Raw genomic sequence first — 24,612 nt, 5'->3', positions numbered from 1 at the left:
ACACACTGCTGCCAGTACGCCACTCTCATCATTGTATTGGTCTATCAGCCTCATAACGCATCGTGAAAGATAATAAAAGTTGTCACTTATGTGAAGAATAGCATTTCTTTAGGCAAAAAATTGAATTTTCTGTCTCAGTGTCTTAGTTTACACGATGATTATATAGCACGAGTCATTCAAATGAAAAGGGGATATAAAGTGAACTTAGCGAGTCAATTCAGTGCCATACGCAGAAGTGATTGCACTGTCACAGTGTTGCCTAATGTTTGTGACGATGTTGCCAGTTCTTAGCTGTGCTAGGAACAGCTCTGTAGCAGTATGCGAGGAGAATCCCGTGCTCGTGTCACAGGAGGATACGGAGAGGAGGCGCGGGGTTTGGTTAATATGCAACGTTTACTCCTACCAGTTGTGTCAAACATTCAAGTGTATAATTTTCCTTCACGATTACAGTTTCCTACAAAATATATACGAATAAAAAACTTCCCTTGTTACTTTGTGACAAAAGATTATTTCAGTACAATAAAAAGTCATTGGAAATCACTTATGCCCACCTGTCACAAAAGTAAGATAACAAAAAATTTGCATCTCGAAATCGATTGCACCTATATGCAGTCTTGTGCCGTTTAAATGAATCGTGTTAACGGCACTAAATAGTGGTTTGTGAACTGTTTAGCAGCCGTACTCTACCGCATTTCACTGATTGGAAGGCAAAAAGCTTGCTGACAAATTTCACAGAAGGAAAAGAGGGACGAAATGTCTCCCAGTGGAAGGTCATGTTGTTTTATTTAAATGATTACAAAATCAGGTAAAACGAGCAGTCAGGTTGTCAGTATAAGCACATTACTGTTGTCAGTATGATGTTGCACTTCCCAGGGCCTGTAATGATAAAGGGCCCGTTTAGGTCAGGCACATTGTATACAGAAGTGGAAGAGAGAGCACCACTAAATACTAATCCGTATGCATTGCATACACACAGAAACTACTGTTACTGTGTACTTATGGAGCCCAATGAGTGAATTGCGTATTTTACGGTGAGAAAGAGCACTGGCAATTAGTCTTCCTACATTAGGTTACTTAATCTGGTGTCACTCTGAGCTAGAATTTATGGTCAGCGACTAAGTGTAAGGTCAATGAGTCGGATGCGAGTTTTACAACTGTGAAATACTTTCCTACATTATAGAAGCGAATATTAAATTTGAACTAATATTGCGCAAATTTTGTACTTGCATAGCTTAGAATGAAAATCTTTCTGTTTATTGCAAAGGAAAACAATTGATTTTCTAAAACATTGTCTGTCATACACAACTTGAAACAGGTCATGTCCACAAAATCATATGGAAGAACTGACAGTGACGTATATCGGAAGGCAGTAAGATCTCTTGCCTTTTGCTTTGGTAGTACTCGATAGCCATATGTAGGCGCAAGTAAACGAAGAAAGGCAGCGCGTTTTTGTTATCAAGTAACGTCTTCATCAATTGCTTTAGTTTTAATGTAATCTACGAGTAATTACTGATGTTTGATAGTAACATGAAAAGGATTCCGTAGACAGGGAAAGAACCGGTTCTTGGGAAACTACTTGTATAGTGACCAAAAGGCAGCAAATGATATTCAAGTACAGTGTTCCAGCAGCGGTATGAAGAAAATGATAGTAATAATGACGGTAATAATCGAATTATCCAGTAACACCACACTTCTCAGTGGATTTTCTCGAACTAAGAAATTTGCTGAATTTGTGAAAATTTCAAAATGGCTTCTCGTCGAGCCTATGATGCCTAGAAGAGTCTTTACATCCTGCTGACATGAGAATAGCATAATCTCCGCTTCAGAAGCTTGCTTCTACTTAACCATTTAACAGACTCGCGTTTTTTCCACCGTGATTAATTTTGTAAGCTAAGCACATCATCTGTTACAGCACACTCCTGGGGCTCGGAAATGTGACCACAATGGACTGGCGGAACCAACTATCACAGGTGTAATGCGTGGGTTCAGGCATTTACTTTTAGGAGGCACAAAACAGATTTACTTTACCCCTGGTAACATCAAGAGAAAGACGTTTTAATCCAGAATCCGCATTAAACATCACGTTCCTTCATTACCAACTGGGAAGAGCCGGTTTACGTTGGGAAATGACATAGCGTAAGTCACGGTAAACAGAAATACAGTCGCCAGTAAACTTACTTACATTAGAAAATTTTATTTTATTTGATGAACCGATAGCCATTTAAAGGAACAGGGCTCTTACTTTACTTGTACTTGATTGAACTAGTGACGTTGAAAAATTTGGTGCTGGACTGTGATTCGAATTCGTATCTCCTCTTTCGAGGGTCTGAATCTCTCGGAACAGTATAGTTCAATCATTTCGTTCCTTTTCTCAAGACTGCTATCTTCTCTAGGTCTCCTCAAAAGGTGGGTTCGAATCCTGTTACAGTACAAAAATATTCATAATTTCATTTCAAACCCTATCACGTGCACACCGGATTGTTAGTGAAAATTAACGTGCAATTTTAATTTCTGCTCAGGTGTTGGCAACAGTGACAATAGGTGCCGTTATTTCTGGTCAAACACGCACACATCTTACTATTGGTGAGTAAACAACTGATACTTAAGCTATATTCGTGGATGCACGGTAGATGTGCAGTTCGATTGTCGCTTAGGCACAAAAGTTTGTATCCTTAATATAGATTCAGACACCTGCCAGCTAGTACGAAGAACCGATACGTAACATTTGATTTTACTTAGTTAACAATCCCATTACGTGTTGGGCTCGTATCTCCGTCACATTATTTCACATCATACGCTTCATCTTTAAATGCATGCACACTTTGTTACTTCAGAATAGAGGTATATCAGACATCTTTCGTGGTTAATTAACAGGGACGAAAGGGTCTTGACAGAAGTCACAGTTTATTACAAAAATTGTCGACTTTTATTTTCAAGTTTAGATTTGGTTACTGGTATTGGCAAAAACTTCGGGAATTCATGACTCTTCATGGCTAGTCATCAATATGATATGATTAGATTAGATTACATTAGATTAATTCTTGTTTCATAGATCATGAATACAATATTTCGTAATGATGTGGAACGTGTGATTTTAATGAAAGATTTCTTTACACACCATGATTCAATTTCTTTACAATTTTTTACTCTCTCTCTCTCTCTCTCTCTCTCTCTCTCTCTCTCTCTCTCTCTCTCTCATTCATTTTGATTTTTATCTGTCTCTGTCTCTGTCTCTGTCTCTGTCTCTCTCTCTCTCTCGCTCTCTCTCTCTCTCTCTCACACACACACACACACACACACACACAAACACACACATTCTTTTTTTATTTTTATTTGTTTCTTGTGCTCGACTATCGGTAAGGCACGAAAACGTCTGTGAATGAGTTCCTTAGTTTTGAGTACACTTACGAAAGAAATATAAAACAACTATGAGAGTTACTGATTTGCGATGCTTAGTTTGCAGTCAGTTCTGAGTATTATTAGTAAGTACGCTCCAGTCCCTAAACCTAGTCACAGAAATGCGAATCAGACGCATTACGTATTCCAGGCCGTAGCAGCCGCGACTTGGAGACACCAGCTATGGTCACTTCCCAGCCCGCTGTGGGATCACATCGGTTCGTCTTCTTCCTCCTGGTATTGTAACTGAGATTTGGCAACAAGGCAATGTATGTTAGGCAACTCTGTGATCGACGAGTTACTTCCTGGTGTGCACGGAATTAAGCCTCACAGTTCACTTGATTTTACCTGTCATTTCTATTGAATAATATGAGTTATTATCGCTTGAGGTGTTACAAAAGATAGTAAATTTACTGTTTTCAGCCCAGGAAATTCGTTGCACGTGGAAATCGCAACTAATCTCGTCCTTCAAATAGCGGTTTACGAGTTCTAGCCACTATTGGTCTCGTAAGAGGAAGCTTAGACGCATGCTTCTTCGCCAGCTCTGTGGTAATGTGCAGACCTGTGAAAAAGCGTCTGTTATGTTTCGCTGTTCCAGTGTCACTGAGTGTAGAGTTTTTATCCCTTCTGTGAAAGAGCTACAAACACTCAGATCAAACATTGATAAGGAAAGCGCAAGAAAATACTTTCGGCTCATAGTGCAATGGTGAAAAACTTACAATGCTGCACAACAGGTAACGCCTCTTTCCGCTGCTGACAAGCAAATTTTCGGTTTCTAGAAATACATAACTTTATTTATGAAATGCCACATTTGCACACCTCTTGAGTATGACACAGCATACCAATTAACCACAGAACCAATCAAAATCTAAGTGAGCAGTATTTTACTAATTCATGACGATAGAGGCATGCTTGTATACAGATACTCAGTTTTATTAAAACAGACTTTCGTCGTAAGGTTATCGTGAGTAGTTTTATTTCACTTTTTATAATACAGTTCACAATTTTCGTAAGGTTTCCTTTAATGTTGTTAAAACAATAGTAAACATGAGAGAGAGATTAATCATCAACGATATATGCGAATTCTGTGATGTTATCTATAACAGTCTGAAAATGCATATGTGGTTTATTGATTACATGCCTGTAGAAAACTTGTTCTGAGTTAAAGCTGTCAAACAAAGTTTGAAGAAGAATAAAATGCCACTACCAGACGACAGCTAATGTAGAAAATACTTTTCCGACGTTTTTTGGCATGATGCGCTCTACCCATACATAATACAAAAGTTTCGAGATGCATCTACTCTCTCTGTGGCTGTCTATAAAACCTGAAATGAACAAAATGTCGCAGAAGTTGGCCCTTTCCCCACATGCGACTATTTTGGGTTGAGAAGTGAAGGGAATTATTTTACGAGTTCCATTAGATTGATAACTTTGGCAGACGGCGGCACTGCGTTTTAGAAAACGTAGCGCTGAATGTACTCGAACTCGCGACCTCTTATCTACCATGCATGATGCTTACCATTACGCTACTAGATGAAACAAAGCTAGAACAGCTCCAGAACTTCCGAATTCCACACCGCTGTGGGATAATGCATATGGCCAGGTGAATACTTATGAGAGACAAACAGTTATACCTTTTCTTTTGCATTGCACGACGTTTTCAACAAGCAGATAGCGCAATAGAGTAGCTCAAGCGGAAAGGAACACTCCTATTTAAATTTTTGCACCCTACACTGTTGGCAGTTCTGTGTTGGTGGCAGTTACGTGATTTTATTTTGGTGATTACAAAATAAAGTTGAATGTATGCACTGGGTAGCCGAGGCAGCTCGTTCATGGTGATTCGGTCAACCAAGTAAATGAATTTACTGAACATGCTGCAAATTGATACAGGGAGCCTGTGTGTCAGAATTTTAAGCCAGTGTGGTACAACGGCGTTAGATAGAAAAATGAGCCGCTCAGAAGAGGGTATGGTGGTCTGTTGGGATGACTGTAGTTTCATAAATCTAAGGTCTGGGTTCGATTCCAGCTTCGGTCTATGATGGTAGATAGCGAGAGACAGATTCCATTCTCTTCTGGCTACACCAAGTGAAGGAGATATAATGGCATTGTGGTCTGAAATTCACATTCTACCAAGTAGACGTTAGGTTGAGCCACAATAAAGTCTGGAGTGGCGACATTTAGAAACTCCATCGCCAGTAACCTTTCTTATACTAGTTATTTATTTCTAGTGACGGAACAAACGCTATGTAGGCTCGCAGGACACTTATTCCATCTTTTATCTTAGCTTCTGTATGTCGATAAAATTGGTTCTGAACTGGAAATGCAAGTCAGACCGCCCTTAACGCGGAATTTGTTCCCTTCGTGATAATACAGCTCGGCTACAATTTGTTGTTTGTTCAAAACTTCAGATTCCTCTAGATCTCCACATATTGCGCGTGAATGGGTTCGAATTCTGGCCCGGCACTAAGGATTTCATTATGTATTATCAAGCTCTAACATGAGAACACCTATCTGCTGGTGGATAATAATTTCGATTTTTAATGTATTTTCATTCGTTGTCAACACTCCTAATGAGACACAGAACTATTTGCGAGATCACTGTAAGTTCAAGCGAGCTGCTGGTGGAGAAAAATTCGGTAGATGACGTCTCTTTGTGTGTAGTCAACAACGATATGTGTGGGGCTCTGTTCCCAGTCAGAACTTATCTCTTCGTCATATTATTTCTAGTTCAAACATGCTCACATGTCGCTGCTGGTGCAACAACCCATATTTACGTTCGTTTTCTCTCGAATATAACAGCGATAGGTGCCGGGTTGGAGTCCTGGGAAGGAAAAAATTGATGTATTGTCTCGTCATTTCAGTTAAAACATCTAGCTACTGCCGAGAAAATCCGATATGTCACAGTTGATTGTGCTTCGATATGTATCCGATTAGGTTCTGGGTTCGAATCCCTGTCCAACACAAAGCTTTACCTCACGGCATTTCAAGTAAGTTACTTGTTAAGAAGCAATATTTAACATCTCTCGTAGTTCGTTATCCGGGGCAATAGGTGCTGGGTAGGAATTCGCGTCCGTTAAAAATATTTACGTTATGTAATTTAAAGTTGATATTTGCTAACTGATACTGTCTAAAATCGAGGTATATCACTCTCTGTATGCCCAATCAGGAATGACTGTTAGTTTCCGTCAGTCACGTAATCTTTGCTTAGTCTGCATGACCTGGGTTTGAATCCATATGCAGAACGAGACGGTTCGTCGTGTCATTTGAAGTTCATACATAATCTCAACTATCTGCTCGTGAATAACTTAAATTTATAATGTCATTTTGTGTTAAATAATAAGTACGGTACAGAGGAAATTATGATTACGACGAACATACTACGTGCATTACCTATCTGACGTGATAATGAGTATGGTAACATTTCAGGTATGTCATTTATTGTAATAAATGTGAGCTTACACGCCTTAAGGACAGTCTTACCTGTGATAAGGTGTTCCCTGATATTTGTAGGATAGTAGTATTACTTTACATCTTGAGTTATTGCGATACAGAGCAGTGTTTTCTAGTGGTGACTTGTTGGAACCATTTTCAATAGTCAAACGACTGTACCAAGGAGTGATTAGAGGACCTGCTAGACAGCTGCGTTATGTGGGTTGCATGCGAATCAGGAGAAATGCAATTCAGGTCGTTCGGATACTTTTGAGCACGACTGTACATTACTTCGAACCAGAAACAAAACTGTGATCAGATATTCAGATTGTGAAGTTACAAGTTGTTACGGGATAACATTTATTGCTGTAAGATACCTAGACGTGGAGCGCGGTGTACGTACAGGAGGCTACCAACTTGTGTTTTAGCCATGACTCACAGCACATATGTCGCTACTAACCAGCGTGAGAACAGGCTTCTGTGTCACTTAGAACGACCGTAAATTCATACCGCCTACGAATCTAAATAAAACATATTAAGTATTATTTTCAAACTTGGTATACTTTTTTTTGTTATTCGGAAGAAGATCTCCTCCAAATTTCAAAGCTGTGCATATAATAGTTTCGTAGATTCAGAAAATTACCTAAAACCCACCAAACCGACACTTAGGGAAAAAATTCAGTTTGGAATGATTACAGTTTGTCTTTTGTTACTATTTGAAATCATTCACAGAGGTCTCAATATATCAAATCAATTAGTTTGGATTTTTATTTTCAAAACTTTAATTGTTAATTTCATAGTATAAAAATTCAGAAAAAATTATTATCTGTTTATTATGTTGTTGTGTGAATAAATGAGTATGAGTGAGAGTGTGTATGTGGGACATACGAAAAAGATTTAATATTATGTACAACATTACGTAATTGGAACGTGGGAGGGGTGTAATTTGCTGATGACATATGTCTAGGGGTGACTGCTTTCGTAAGAAGGCAGCCAGAATATCTGTTTAAAGTACAATTGTTTTCTACATTATTTTATAAATGAACTTTATTTCGTTTTGTTTGGTTAAATATTGTGTTAGTATTTGCATTTTGAGATGACGTAAACTACTTTCTGAAAGTGATTGGCTCAGGCGAGTTTTGCCGCGAGAATGATCTCGAAGGATCATTCTGATTGGTCCATCAGACTGATCAGCCAATCATAATTAAGTAGTTCCAGCGCACAGCTAGTTAGATATGCTGTGAGTGATGCAATATCGACAGAGTCACTCGCCAGCTTCGAACGCGGAAGGACATGTTAAATGTGATGATTCTCATTAGGTGTAAAATAAAGGAATATTGAGTTCCCCGCGCTTAATGTGTCACGACTAACGCTGATATAGCTACGAACAGTTTGATGAAAGTTTGGAGTTTCGGGAGTGTTTTGTTGGAAAGTTAGTCGCGTGTGAACTTTTGGCCTTTATGAAAATTCCGTGTGGCGTATTCTGCATTCAGTTATGGAGTATTTGTCGAGCAGTTTCTTTTAAAGAAACCCACTGAAAAGGACAGAATCTGAAACTCATTTATAGTAGCGGATCTGTGACTCAGAGATCGCGTCATCAATTGGGTCGGACTAGTGTAAATTTCTGCCCGCTTTGCTTGTGAAACTGGTTGTATGAACTGTGAACAGAGAACTATAGATACGTTAGTTAGGTTAATGAGGACTTGATAGCCCATTTTCATGTGTGGTAGAAGAAATAAAAAGGATTATCTACAAATTTTTTGAACATTTACTGTGAGAAAAAATGTACCGTATCACTACCCGAAATCTTGATATATGTGAGATTGCAGGAACTGAAATACTACCAGAGTTTATGCGGACTTTGCAGGACAGATATTAGGTGGAATTTTCTTCAACACTGCTTTTTCGCCGTCTAGTAAGTGTCTCCGCTTGCGGAGTAAAGGGAGTCGAACAGAAGCCGTACTAAGGTAGGTGGACGTTTATTTTGAACATTACGACGAACGATTTTTTAACCTGCCCCGCCGCCAGAAGTTCAGATATGTCTGAATTCTTAAGGGATAAAACTACTGAGGCCATCGGACCCTAGACTTACACACTACTTAAACTAACTTACGCTAACAACAACACACACACATACCCACGCCCGTCGGAGGACTCGAACCTCCTGCGGGAGGGGCCGCTTAATCCGTGACATGGCGCCTCTAACCACACGGCCACTCCGCGAGGCAAAAAAAAAAAAAAAAATGTGATCAATCGAGTGGCTCCACACCATCTCTCCTCCGAAGAAAAAGTTCAGAGCTACACCTTCAGTCCGTAAAGTAATGGCGGCGGTCTTCTGGGATCTCCCTCACCGTGTTACCCTCTGGAAATTGAAGATATGATGTCAGCGTTTTCGTCACTACAGAAATTCAAAGAAGCTTCTCCATGTAATGCAAGACCTCACACAAGTCTGCGTACCCTCGAAGAGCTCACAAAACTTCATTGGACTGTTCATCTTCATCCACCCCACGGTCCAGATCTCGCACCTTCCGACTTTCATCTGATGGCTCAATGAAGAATCCATTTCGCGGGAAGCGGTACGTGGATGATAAGGAGGTTACTGATGGGTCAAAACTTTGGTTCCGACGTCGACGTCGACGTCGACGTCGACGTGGTACCATGCGAAGTACAGGCTACCGATTAAGGTGGCGTAAGGCCATCACACTGAACGGAGATTATGCTGAAAAATAGGGCTTTTAACGAAAAGAGTGGGGAATTATATGATGTACTGGAATCTTGAATATAATCAACCTGCTTTTTGCAAAAACATATGTTTCATTACTCGTTGAGCTCCCATCCTCGTATTCCTACATGCAGTCCCATTTTCTGACGCAAGGGAAGTAACGTGGTTGCAACATTCTACTCGCCTAACGAAAAGTCTACATCTGCATCTACATAAAAATATATAATGCAAAAATCATTGTGAAATGCATGACAGAGAGTACCACATATCGTAAGTTCTTTACGTTCTAATCGCTTGTGGATCGCGGGAATAATGACTGCTTAAATGTAGAGAGTTCTAGAATATCTACAGATTATTCGCTTAATGCAGGTTGCTGAAATTTTATAAGCAGGCTTTCGATGGATAGTTTGCCAGTATCACTTATTAGTTGACTTCTTGTGCTTCCAACAAGCCTGAGAAATATTCTAAGATGGGGAGCACAAGTGATTTGTAAGCGGTCTCCATTGTAGACTAACTACGTTTTACCAGTATGCTGCAGATGCATCGAAGTCTACCATCTGCCTGGCCTGCGACTGAGCCGCCCAGGCACTACGCCTCAAGCAGCAGGAACTGTCGTACCCGTTTCTGCCATCGTAATAACAATCCTGATGTAACCAAACAAGTGACCGGCGATTGGTCAGCGGTCATTGTACACAACCATGGGTGTCGTTCCACTATTGGAAGTAGACTCTGGTTATGTATGATATATTTCGTCTTATACTACCGCTAATGAGACTTTAAGACTTCTAAAGCATTAACAGCAATGGTTTCTCGGTCCAGTATGCTAGATATTTAGACCGATTTCTTACTTCAAATCTCAATGTACAATCCCTTTCTCTGAACAGTCCTGTGCCCGAAGCTATGGCTAATTCTGATCGTTACATGCCGGCTTGGTCTGTACTCTCGCACTTCTTTGAACATGAAATGCCGAAACGCTTAAGTTTTCACTATATTTTTAATACATATGACCAAGCGAAGCGCGCAGTGGTTAGTACATTGGACTCGCATCCGAGAGGACGACGGTTCATGCCCGCGTCCAGCCATCCTGATTTAGGTTTTCCGTGATTTCCCTACATCGCTTCAGGTAAATGCCGGATTGGTTCCTTTCAAAGGGCACTGCCGACTTCCTTCCCTATCCTTCCATGATCCGATGGGACCGATGACCTCACTGTTTAGTCCCCTCCCCCGAATCAATCAACCGACCTAATGAATTTGAGATAAATGGTATAGTATCACCACAAAAATATGACATCCACTATGCTACTGCAACTGTGTAGTAACTGACTTGTATACGCAAAGTTCCATTCGAAGTTAATTTTTTTAAATTTTTATCGAAATGAAGTCCTGTGTTTTGCACTTGAGAGTAAACCGAATGTGCGGAGGAAAATCAACTTCTGTATGTGACAATGCACAGCTTACCATTCATCAGTTTGTAAATGGTAATCTTTCTGTACAAGAACATTCAATTTCATACGTCATTCTGAAAAAACATCCGGAGGGTAGGAGGCTGCAAAGAGCCTCTTTCGTTGTGAGTAACTAAGAAACCGGGGAGAAGTCTCCTTCTACCCCCTCCCCCCTCCATCTTCCCCCCCATTGCTTCTAAACAATCACGCTGGCATTCACTGTGGTGCTCCTCACTCGTTCGTGTTTCCCGTGTGCACGGTGAATATGGATGAAACTGTGTCGCGTTTTTTGTGAAACATGGAAGATGAACACCGTTAAGAAGTGGAGAAAACCTCATAGTTCTCAATGTTTATGAGAAGTTATCAGAAAAACATCCGTCGATAGCGGTAAAGGAACTTAAAGCAGTAACATCCTACTTTACTGTTGTTTCTGTACCAAGTGTAATGTGTGCACGTAAGCTTTCAACTCCAGGAAAGACAAGAAAACGTCAATCGTGAGTTTTAGGAACGTTTCAGCAACGAAGCGCCTACAGTAAAAAAGTGGTTCAGGCTGCAAATAATGACGATGATTTGCGACGTTTAAAAACAACGACATTTTATAAACCGATAAAAGATGCTGGTTTTCAGTTCGAAAGTAGTAGCGTGACTGCAGATAGAATGAATATTTCTTTTTGGAGAAGGCGTTATCCCCGGCGGATTCAATGGTTCACACCTGAGGAACGGACAATTTATCACCTTGACGAAACGTGGGTTAACGCAGGAGATGAGACACAAGAAGTGTGAACTAACAAAACTGTGACTGATAAGAAACAAGTTTTTCTTGTAAGTCTATCACAGGAGTTAAAAATAACCTACGCAAAAAGGGAAAAGGCTAATTATAGAGCATGTAGGAAGCAACTGTGGTTTGGTGGAAGTAAAAAAAGATTGGATATTATCATAAAGAAACGAATGGTGAAGTGTTCCTAACATGTTTCAAAGATATTCTACCCAAACTAGAGCCCAACAATGTTACAACTATGGGCAATGGTAGTGTTAACATTGAGGATAGGCCACAAAAATTTTAGAGGAACGAACACATTGTAAACTGGCTGATGTGAAAGGGAGTACATGTTGTAAATAGGCTGTTTAGGTTTTTATGTTGGTAACGCCACGTAGCGCTCTGTATGAAAATCACTGACTGTGCTGTGCGCAGTCTGTGGCTGGTTGGCATTGTTGGAATATTAGCTATTGTAGTGTTGGGCAGTTGGATGTGAGCAGGTGCAGTTGGTCAGCCGCCATCAGTGGAGGATGTGGAGAGAGAGATGCCAGAGTTTTGAGAACGGACGATCTGGACATGTGCCCGCCAGAAAAAGGAAATTTGTAAAGATGGATGTCATGAACTGATATATATATATATATATGACGACTTTTGAACATTATTGAGGTAAATACATTGTTTATTCTCTATCAAAATCTTTCATTTGCTAACTATGCCTATCAGTACTTAGTGCCTTCAGTAGTTAGAATCTTTTATTTAGCTGGCAGTATTGGCGCTCGCTGTATTGCAGTAGTTCGAGTAACGAAGATTTTTGTGAGGTAAGTGATTCGTGAAAGATATAGGTTATTGTTAGTCAGGGCCATTCTTTTGTAGGGATTATTGAAAGTCAGATTGCGTTGCGCTAAAAATATTGTGTGTCAGTTTAGTGATGATCAGAAAAAGTAAAGAGAAAACTGTCTGAGTACGTTGAGTTTTGCTCAGCTGTTTGAAATTCTAATAACGTAAGAGTTTTCCCAGCAGTGTCATTCTTTACATTCAAAGGGGATGTTTCAATGTCGATGATACTGTGATGAAGTACATTCACTGAAAAGTAAGTTGTGACATAAAACGTGAGGTTATTATTGTATCCGACTATACACAGCTGAAGCTTCGCTGGAATTAAAATCCAGCGAGATAATAGCAAACTTGGAAGAATGTGCAGGGTAATGTATGCATGAGGATTGTTCTTACGATGAAGAGACTATACCTCACTTCCACTGTGTACAACAGAGGTGTCCAACCCGCGGCTCGCATGTGGCCCACAGGTGCCAATGCAGTCCAAGAAGTGAGCATCTATCACACGATTGGTAAAAAAGGAAAAACATAAAACTTATTTATTTATGTAAAGTTACGATAAACTGAGTATCTAGAATCTGAAACCCCGGCCACACGTCGCTGTTATAAAATATTCGTATTCTTCCAATTTGGCACACGTAATCTAAAAGGTTGGACGCCCTGGTCTACATGATCAAGATTATTTCAGTTCGAGTCGGCTGGGTCCCACTGTTGCTGCCATATGATGATGTTTGGTTTGTGGGGCGCTGAACTGATCGGTTATCAACGCCCGTACCAAGTCCCAATCTTTACACAGTCCAATCCGCCACTTTCACGAATGAATTTCTGCCAGAGCTGACAGCACCGCGTATTGTTTCGGCCGATCACCTCCACATCAACTACAAACTGGAACATGTAATCCTCCTAGTATATTGCATTGGCGCAACAAATTGTTCTCGGTGTTGAAACTTTAATGTCCAGCAATGTCTCACCATGTTTATTACTACGCAATACTAGATAGAAGAAAATCAAAGTAAACAGTTTACACATAAAACAGTTGGTTATAAACGATTTATAGACCCGGATCAATAAGGGACTGATGTGTCACAAAACGAATAGAGAGCTCTTGGTTAAGGCTCTTGATTTGCATTCAGGAAAATCTGGCTTCCAACCTCTCTCCGATCATTTCGATATAGACTTCTGCGTGTCACTAATTAAACATTCTAGTGTAGCAATGCTTGCTTTGAATATGCTACGGCTTATTTCTTGCCTCATCCTTATCTGTTCGAGGTTGTACTCAGTCTTTGATTACCTTGTTGTCGACTAGACGTTACACACTTTGTTACAAAAAGGACTTCGAACATTGCAGTCGAACTAGAGGCAAAAACGTGTCGCAACTGGACTTCCAGTTGGCGTGATCGGCAACGGCACGATAACAATAATTGACGTCGAACGAATGGGGCGTGGACGTCCTTGAACGAGAGCATCGCGCGTGACGGCGTGTGCGTGACCAAGCCTAGTGTGTGTCTTTCCGCCAGAGTCCTGCTCTGCAACTGTTTGATGTACACTGAGCATTGTAGTAGCGGAAAACTGTGCGTAATCTTTTAAATTTCATATTACGCTCATGCCGGAGAAGGAAAGCAGCAGCAGAAAAACATGCGTCTGCATGTACTGTACTTTCAGTATTTTCGAAAATCCGAAAAATCATCGTTGTCATATCGTACCATTTTTCGGGTATGCATCCAGAGCACTATTATAACCTCTTTAAATATTTCGGCTGATAACCTTCCGTTCACTGTCAACGCCAGTCTGTGACCGACGTCTGGTAGGGTAGGCGTGCCAATTTATTCTTTAAGACTTGGTGCAGATAACAAGTCAGTGTAACAGCGCCAGACACAGATAAAATGTATGTGTAAGAGATAACATGTTGCAAGCGCCAACTACAAACACAGATCTTCTCGAGAAGCCCCAAATTCAAAATGAGTCGCGTGGTTCGTCGTTCATATTGGCGGCGGACGGCATACGGCAAAAATAAAGACTTAGAGCAATAATTGCAGCAAGAGCGAAGATCTGTAAAAGGCCGAATACCGGTGCCGTAGCACTGCGGAGCACAGCCCTGTGCTTGTGTACATCGAGAATACATTGTGTAAAATAGTAGCAGTATCAATGATTATAACTCATAAACACAAATCATCAATAATAATGGTAGTGTCTTCTGGGATTTGGGGAGGTATCTGTTACAGTAAAAAGAATGATTTATCTGAAATGGTCCTAGGTCTATTACAGAAAATCGTCATGTATAATAACCTCCAAACCAATTTTTTTTTCACCAAGAATTTCTGAAACAACAGTCAAAAATCTTATGCAGGTATGCCTACTGACAATGATATTCAAATTACCTTCTTTTCTAACCATTCTGTATTGTTAGCTCCCTTCTTGTAGGTGAGACCAAAAGAGGATTTATGGGTGATACGAAATTAAATATAAGGCAAGGAATGGAAAGTGTAGTTGGCGAATATGTGCAAACATTCCTTGTTTGTAAAAGATGGGTTACGAGTTATAATATCCCTCCCTCTACCACGTCTTACGAACACTGCTTTGAGTTGGCTTACATTGGCGTACTGTGTATTAATGACTCTTTATTAGTAATATCAGCAGCTGCTTAGTTAGTATTGTTTGCAAATGACAAACACAATGCTTTAAATCACAAATCATGTATAGTTTTAGAAATCTTAGTATAATTTTCATGGATGTTAGTAAATGGCCCGTAGCCAATTTTTTGTCACTAAATATTCAAAACACACTATAAGTAGTTAACTTCTAGAGGTTTCCTCCCAGTATCTGTGAAAAATATGACGACCAACAAGAGGATACCGACAGCGTTAAGTTCTTGGGAGTAAAAATTGATAATAGATTCAGGTGATAGGAGCATATCCTGAAAAGCTGCAGCACTTAAATAAATCTGTATTTGGAATAAGGATGTTATCAGACTTCAATAAATAAAAAATCAAGGACAAATCGGGTACTTTCAAACCATAGTACCGAACGGGATATTTTTCTTTTTTTGGAGGGGTGGGGGTGGGGATGGAGGGATGCGCGGGGTGTAGCTCATCAAGCTAAGGTGAAGCTTTTCCAGTCAGAAAGGTAGTAATATGAATTACTTTGATCCGAAATAAAGAACATCCTTCATATACCTGACCGAGCGAGGTGGCGCTGTGGTTAGCACACTGGACTCGCATTCGGAAGGACGACGGTTCAATCCTGCGTCCGACCATCCTGATTTAGGTTTTCCGCGATTTCCCTAAATCGCTTCAGGCAAATGTCCGGATGGTTTCTTTGACAGGGCACGGCCGACTTCCTTCCCCATCCTTCCCTAATCCGATGAGACCGATGACTTCGTTGATTGGTCTCTTCCTCTAAATCAGCCGTCAGATACCGGATCAGTATATTTATTCCCTAAGGTAATCTGCCATAAATAATATAGTTGTCCAAACCAACACCACAATTCATGGTATAAAAAACCAGTGAAGAGAATAATTTTCATAAATATTTAAAGTCTCTTACTTTGATCCATAAATTTGTCAATTAATAAAGCAAATATATTATCAATAACTTTTGAACAGCCATAAAAAGTTTAACTACTACTGAAGTTTAGTTTGAGAGGGTCCTAAAGGATATTTTGGTGTATAACTGCTACTGCTCCGTTGATGAATTTCCTATGTAGCACCGACTGATGTGTACACATTACTAATAGTAAGTACTGAAACTTCCCCTGTGAATGTAAAGAATGACTGTACGGGTAAACTTCTACATTACTTGATACTGAAACAGCTGAACAAAAATGAACGTACTCAGACAATTCTCTCTTTACTTATAATGATCGTCACTAACCTGACACACAATATTTTTAGCGCAACGCAATCTGACTTTTAATAAACCCTACAAAAGAATGGCACTGACTAACAATAACCTACACCTTCATGAATAACTTACCTCACAAAAATCTTCGTTACTCGAACTACTGCAATACAGCGAGCGCCAATACTGTCAGTTAAATAAAAGATTCTAACTGACAGGCACAGTTAGCAAATGAAAGATTTTGATAGAGAACAAACAATGTATTTACCTAAATAGTGTTCAAAAGTCATAATATGTCTTACAAATTTCCTTTTACTGACGGACACACATCCAGATCGTCAGCTCATAGTAACCTCTCAAAACTCTGGCATCTCCCTCCCGACGTCCACCACTGCTGGCGGATCACCTCCAACTGCCCAACACTATGCGCTGTTCGCATCCAACTGTCCAACGCTACACTAGGCAATATTCCAACAATGAGACCAACCAGCCACAGACAGCACACAGCGCAGTCAGCGATTTTCATACAGAGCACTACGTGGCGTTAGCAACATAAAAACCTAAACAGCCTACTTACAGTATCAGAAATCGTGAGTGTTAGCAAAAATCTGGATTCTACACATAGTCAGTGCAATAATGTGATCAATGTAAATAAGTGTTATAAACTGATTTTCTCTTTGATGATGTATGTTTATGTTGTTGTTGTCATCTTCAGTCCTGAGACTGGTTTGATGCAGCTCTCCGTGCTACTCTATCCTGTGCTAGCTTCTTCATCTCCCAGTACCTACTACAACCTACATCCTTCTGAATCAGCTTAGTGTATTCATCTCTTGGTCCCCCTCTACGATTTTTACACTCCACGCTCCCTCCAATACTAAACTGGTGATCCCTCGATGCTTCAGAACAAGTCCTACCAACGGAACCCTTCTTCTAGTCACGTTGTGCCACAAAATCCAGCTCTCCCCAATTCTATTCAATACTTCCTCATTTGTTATGTGATCTACCCATTCAGCATTCAGCATTCTTCTGTAGCACCACATTTCGAAAGCTTCTTTTCCCTTCTATTCTTTTCTTTTTTCTCTCTACTCTTTTCTCTCTTTATTTATCGACCATGTTTCACTTTCATACATTGCTACACTTCACACAAATACTTTCAGGAACGACTTCCTGACACTTAAATCTATACTCTATGTTAACAAATTTCTCTTCTTCAGAAACGCTTTCCTTTCCATTCCCAGCCTACATTTTATATCCTCTCAACTTCGACCATCATTAGTTATTTAGCTCCCCTAATAGCAAAACTCCTTTACTACTTTCAGTGTCTCATTTCCTAATCTAATTCCCTGAGCATCACCCGACTTAACTCGACTACATTCCATTATCCTCGTTTTGCTTTTGTTGATGTTCATCTTATATCCTCCTTCCAAGACACTGTCCATTCCGTTCAACTGCTCTTCCAGGTCCTTTCTGTCTCTGACAGAATTACGGTGTCATCGGCGAACCTCAAACATTTTATTTCTTCTCCATGGATTTTAATACCTACTCCGAATTTTTCTTTTGTTTCCTTTACTGCTTGCTCAATATACAGATTGAATAACTTTGAGGAGAGGCTACAATCCTGTCTCACTCCCTTCCCAACCACTGCTTCCCTTTCATGTCCCTCGCCTCTTATAACAGCCATCCAGTTTCTGTACAAATTGTAAATAGCTTTTCGCTCCCTGTATTTTACTCCTGCCACCGTCAGAATTTGCAAGAGAGTATTCCACTCAATATGTGCCAGATGTGCTTACGTGAACAGTGAGTGAAAACAGTCCTAGTGAATAATTAGGTTTCACTGCGTAATTTTTATTTAAGGAGATCCAAAATACGTAAGTTGACCAATATTACTCGTATTCCATATTAATAATTTAACTTGAATATAGCGCTTTTACATAATAACATCTGCTGTATCAGTGTTCAAGTGATGTTAACTTTTGTGTGATTGAATTATTAATTATATTTTAATGGGTTGACTGTTTATGTAGACATGTTATGCAATCATTGCTAACATACACAATTACTTTTCTATTATCATAATTGCTAGTTAAACTGGTTGAATTAGGAGGGTATCGCATACTTCGTTACAATAAAGCCTTTAATAGGTTCCGTTACAACGAGTTCCAATATTTCTAAGAAATCCAAACTGATCTTCCCTGAGGTCGGCTTATACCAGTTTTTCCATTCGTCTGTAAAGAATTCGCGTTAGTATTTTGCAGCCGTGACTTATTAAACTGATAGTTCGGTAATTTCACATCTGTCAACACCTGCTTTTTCGGGATTGGAATTATTATATTCTTCTTGAAGTCTGAGCGTATTTCGCCTGTCTCATACATCTTGCTCACCAGATGGTAGAGTTTTGTCAGGACTGGCTCTCCCAAGGCTAAAAGTAGTTCTAGTGGAATGTAGTCTATTCCCGGGGCCTTGTTTCGACTCAGGTCTGTCAGTGCTCTGTCAAACTCTTCACGCAGTATCATATCTCTCATTTCATTTCCATCTACATCCTCTTCCATTTCCATAATATTGCCCTCAAGTACATCGCCCTTGTACAGACCTTCTATATACTCCCTCCACTTTTTTGCTTTCCCTTCTTTGCTTAGAGCTGGGTTTCCATCTGAGCTCTTGATATTCATACAAGTGGTTCTCTTTTCTCCAAAGGTCCTTTAATTTTCCTGTAGGCAGTATCTATCTTACCCCTAGTGAGATAAGCCTCTACATCCTTTCACTTGTCCTCTAGCCATCCCTCCTCAGCCATTTTACACTTCCTGTCGATCTCATTTTTCAGACGTTTGTATTCCTTTTTGTCTGCATCATTTACTGCATTTTTATATTTTCACCTTTCATTAATTAAAATTAATATTTTTTCTGTTACCCAAGGATTACTATTAGCCCTCGTCTTTTTATCTACTTGATCCTCTGCTGCCTTCACTACTACATCCCTAAAAACTACTCATTCTTGTTCTACTGTATTTCTTTCCTCCATTCCTGTCAATTGTTCCCGTATGCTCTCCTTGAAATCTGTACAACCTCTGGTTTAGTCAGTTTATCCATATCCCATCTCCTTAAAATCCCACCTTTTTGCAGTTTCTTCAGTTTTAATCTACAGTTCATAACCAATAGATTGTGGTCAGAGACCATATCTGCCCCTGGAAATGTCTTACAATTTAAAACGTGGTTCCTAACTGTCTTACCATTATATAATCTACTTAATATCTTCTAGCATCTCCAGTTCTAGTTATCTAATGCAGTTTTTGTTATACTCCGCAGTTGTTTTAGAGAGCAATTACAAATATAGAAATAGTATTACGTTTCAGTGCATATAACTGCAAAAATAATTTACATGTGAATCATGGAGTGGTTGGAATCTGTAAGTGGAATTTACCTAAAGGGGTTAATTCTAGTTATAGATTCTAATATTCTTTGCTTTTTGTAGACATTCGTTTGTCATGTACTGGCTTTTCTTTTGCAGTTGAGTGTGTCGGTTTCTCCACATTTTATACTACTCTTTCGTATGTGTTGGATTCGTTTAATTTTACCATTTCTCCGATACATTCTATTTTCTCCCCACTCAAAACCCCAACTTTCCTGCGCTTTTCCCGTTAGATTCAATACTTAATATAAAATTAACGCTATTTTATAACGATATTACTTCACCGTGTGTTTTACTGTAATCCAATTTGAAGATTCTCTGTGCTTTTTAGTCGCATAAATTACGAGAACACTTCTTACCAGAAATGAAAATTTGTTTTTAATTCTTTTTCTTAATTGTTTTCGTTATTTACAGTTCGTTTCTATGTAATTCGTTACTAAGTAAATAACTGCGTGGACGTGATTGTAATTTTATTGTATGGTATATTTGTTTTTTTACGAATATGACCCGTTGCTTTCATAGATTGATTATACGTAGTGTCTTTGCCTTAGGTATGACGTCATTCCTCAAAGCCGACGAGTGGAATCGGCCACTAGAATTTATCCTATTGACGTGTATTACGTAAGATATATTTCCATGACAGTGGTTATTGCTGCATCGTCTATTCAGCCGCGAGGGTAGAGAGATACAACTAGACTAAGGCTCCAAATTTCGTTTACAATCTGAATTCACTTTCTGCAGCCGTGAACAATCCCTTAACCCCAGTGCCAGATTTGTGCGCAACAATGTGCCGCACGCCACTCGCCTTACCTTCCCGAGCGATGAAGGGCACCTTGTAGGTGTTGCCTAGCAGCGGTATGGCCAGCTCTCCCGGCAGCTTGTCTATCTCGCTCCAGAGGCGCCACCTCCTGGACACGTACGCGGCGGTGAGCGCCGCCACGACAGTCACCACCAGCAGTCCCGTCACCTCCAGCATGCTGGAGCTTCCAGTTCCAGTACACTAGCACTCAAGCGCGTGCTCGCGGCCTGCCGTCGCGCTCTGCACTGCGCGATGCTCCTCGGCGCTCGCCGTACGGAGTGCCGAGCTCAGCGCAGCCCGCTATCTGTCCGTCCGGATCCAAAACTGCGACGTGACTCGGCACTTCTTAATGGTCTCGACGCTGGTATCTGAACATTACAGTCCAATGCAGCGCGGCACGCCACATCAGTACACTGACAATCTACCGTACTTATTTATTCTTTGTTACTTTTATTAGTTTCAAATAGGGTAATTTCCAAGAACGATTGCCTATCGAAGTTGGAGGGCTCCAAACGATACATATCGAACGTGCGATAGTAAATCGATTATGGAAGTCTCGTGGCGCGCATCACGAGTATGTTTCAAGTTGTCACTACAGCAACGACAAAAGAAAAGCGTTAGAGAAGCACTTGTCAATTCGAGGAGACGACTTACCTTACTCGTCGTCGGTGTTATCGTCTTCTGACAGTCCGCGTGATGTATAAGCTACAGGGGCAATTCCTTTTTTTCCCGTACCCAGGGTAAACTCTGCCAATATCGCGCAGTAATATCGGCAGAGTGTCGCATGCGTCGACTTTCCCCCTGCAAACGTAAGTTGTGGAAGTGTAGGTACTGGAACGAGTACAGTTCGTCCCTCTGTCCTGGACGCCCTTCTCTTTTTATGGTTGATTTGACAGCCTTCCATAGCCTCTCTATATTCTGGGTGTGGACACTGGCGTCATCTGAAGAGACGAACTCCAAAGAGTGGTTCACGAATTCGTGGTCGAACCCTTCAGCTTTCAGAATGTGGTAAGACTGAAACCCGTCTGTGATAACTTTTGTTCCAGGCAGTATGAAATCTTTTATGAGACCTACTAAAGCCACCTTGTCTCAGGACAATACCCTTGCGGGACTCTCTTTCTATCCCACCGAAAACCCAAATACAGTATGATGTTCTTCACTTTTAGAAGGTCGTCCTCTCTGATTCTTTCGTCTAGCAATATGAGACTCGTCTACTTCTACTGTTTCATTCGATCCACCAATTGGCACACTGTTATTTGTCACTATCACTTAGCACACTTCTCGGCAAAACCCGAAGTAGTCACACGCGGTATTTGCCGTTAACTCAGTTTCTGATGTTGTGGCTTGCAACGTGTAATCTCGAATCCAACAGGACACAAGAATTACGCTCGTCTGAATTGATGGCGGACTCGAACCACTTATTTTTCCTGATGCTGGTTCGCTTTCCGCAAAGTCCGCAATGAAATTGCAACGGAATCTCAGTGACCACACTCCTCAGCCGGCCGGTGTGGCCGTGCGGTTGTAGGCGCTACAGTCTGGAGCCGAGCGACCGCTACGGTCGCAGGTTCGAATCCTGCCTCGGGCATGGATGTGTGTGATGTCCTTAGGTTGGTTAGGTTTAATTAGTTCTAAGTTCTAGGCGACTGATGACTTCAGAAGTTAAGTCGCACAATGCTCAGAGCCATTTGAACCAATCCACACTCCTCATACGAAGTTTTGCAGACTTCACAGCACCACAATCAACACAGTCCCTGCTTTCCTCGTCCGGCAGAAGTCCATATTTCCGGCAAAAAGTCAAACATTGTCCATGCTGGATATACATGGAATTAGAGTTTTCCATGTGAGGCAATCCGCAGAAGAAACGTGAGAAGCAGCAGACATTACACTCGCTATCAAGAGAAACTGTGTCGATTTCCCAATGGAATCACAAGCAATTACGGCGGGAATGTACAGTACACGAACTGAAGAAACGACGCAAAACTGATAAAAATGACAATCACAAATAATTGATCATAACGCGCGCCACGAGTCTTCCATAACCGATTTACTATCGCACGTTCGATATTTACCGTTTGGAGCCCTCCAACTTCGATAGGCAATCATTCTTGGAAATTACCTCAAACAGCAACGCTTACTGAGCAGGTTGCTTCCACGTGCGAGAACATTTCGACCTTACCAGATAACTATGAATTCTTCCCTCAGAACTGTTCGTTTCTCATTTGCCATGGTTCTCCAGCTGTGCAGTTTCGTAATAGAGGAAGAGGTACAAATATGGGATAGGGGCAGTAATACGAAATACTATGGTTTACCGCCTTGTGAGTGCTGTACTCTGGTGTGCTACTTGAAAACTACGTGCGGCAACTGTAAACTGTTTGGGATGCCTTAATATTGCAGTTGGCAGCTATTGCGAGTGAGTGGAGCTGTTTTAACGAATTCACTAGGAGGAGTAATTGTTGCAGTTTGGTGGTTTTCAGTTTCATTCTTGTCATAATACGTAAATTATTAATATATTTTCTAAACAGGCGTTTAGCTAATACATTAAGCTATAAAATAGTTTGCTTGTTGCCTATTTAAACTTAATTTAGGATTTTTTTCCGTTTTTAAATTTCAAGATAGAATACTAGTATTGCATATTTGTAACTTACTTTGACAACCAGTTTCATTTATACGAAGGTATTGCTTCAGAAATGACTTCATGAGCTCAGAAGTTGTGGGATGAGTCTGCTAAGCAAATGGGAAATTAAGAAGGTTAGAGAAAATAAATGGGCTACTTGAAGGCAGCAAAAACTTTCCAAGTTCTCAGGGACACTCTGGGTATTTTAGTAAAACCAGATTTACCAGCTAAAATGTAAATGTCGTGTGACTAGGGGCTCCCGTCGGGTAGACCGTTCACCGTGTGCAAGTCTTTTGGTTTGACGCCACTTCGGCGACTTGCGCGTCGATGGGGATGAAATGATGAACACCCAATCCCTGAGCGGAGCAAATCCCCGACCCATCCAGGAATCGAACCCGGGTCGTTTAGGATTGTCATTCTGTCGCACTGACCACTCAGCTACCGGGGACGGATATTTACCAGCTGAATTAGCCAGAAATGCCGAACTTGGGCGAAAAACTGTTCTATCTAACCAACAAGAAAAGTAGCTGATTGGATGTAGCATGACAATGGAAACTAAATTTTTTGGACTTACCCGAAAGGATCTTCAACAGATGGCATTGCCAAAACCAACAATATCCAGAATCCGTATTTGGATGGACATGCTGGAAAATTGTGGTTATGTCTTTTTTTTTTAAGTGGCACAAAAAGGATAATTTGATTCGAAAATCCACACTAACTTCATTTGAATCTCTAGGTTTCACAAGAGAAAATGCGACAATATTCAACAACAGAAAATGGTATATTTCGTGTTTTTCTATTGTATTATTATGTTTTATAGTGAATTATTGGATTCTCCATTATTTCATTTAACTTTAAGAAACTCGAAATTGTACCCAAAATGTGAAGAGCCAAATCTAAAACTTTGTATTAAGCGTAATTTAGAAATATTCCTAGCGTAGGAAGCATTAAAGTACATCCCACAGTATGAGCTACAGATATTTTGTTTACTTATTGTGAAAAAGTGAGAACTATGTGAAGGAAAAACAAAATGGTATTCCATATTTGTAATACTTCCTCTATCATTATATACAGATGTTGAACACAAATGTGGAAACAGCAAGGGAAAAGTATGCTTGAACATAAACGCAGATTCCAGGCAAGCCTGCAGATTGGTCTGTTCTATTTGACTACAAACGGCACCTATACAATGTCTTCAATACATTGCAAGTATGAGTCGTGGTCAAAACAGTATTCTGTGTCGTTTTAAGTCCGTTACGTAGAAGTTATGTGAATTAGAAAGTGCTCAAAATTATTTGTGCTAGTATAGTGGGTACTTCGGTAACCTAGGGAGTCAAAGTGTTCGGTGTTTCAAGAGGCGTCCTATACATGGAAAC

The 24,612-nt window shown here is 40.4% G+C and overlaps 1 protein-coding gene across 1 annotated transcript in view; it reads right to left on the bottom strand.

Moving 5' to 3' along the window:
* LOC126094845 (cytochrome P450 4C1-like) overlaps positions 1-20,890 on the bottom strand; it is a 143,409-nt gene extending 122,519 nt beyond the window's left edge. Inside the window, exon 1 of the mRNA XM_049909448.1 lies at positions 20,634-20,890. Coding sequence (XP_049765405.1) covers positions 20,634-20,799 — 166 coding nt within the window. The 5' untranslated portion in view covers positions 20,800-20,890. The remainder of the gene's footprint in view (positions 1-20,633) is intronic.
* Positions 20,891-24,612: the final 3,722 nt, after the last annotated feature.

The sequence above is a fragment of the Schistocerca cancellata genome, chromosome 8 (genome assembly GCF_023864275.1).
Source record: "Schistocerca cancellata isolate TAMUIC-IGC-003103 chromosome 8, iqSchCanc2.1, whole genome shotgun sequence".
Lineage (NCBI taxonomy): Eukaryota > Metazoa > Arthropoda > Insecta > Orthoptera > Acrididae > Schistocerca > Schistocerca cancellata.
Note: the sequence above shows the minus strand (reverse complement) of the source record. Positions and strands in the feature narration are given on the sequence as shown.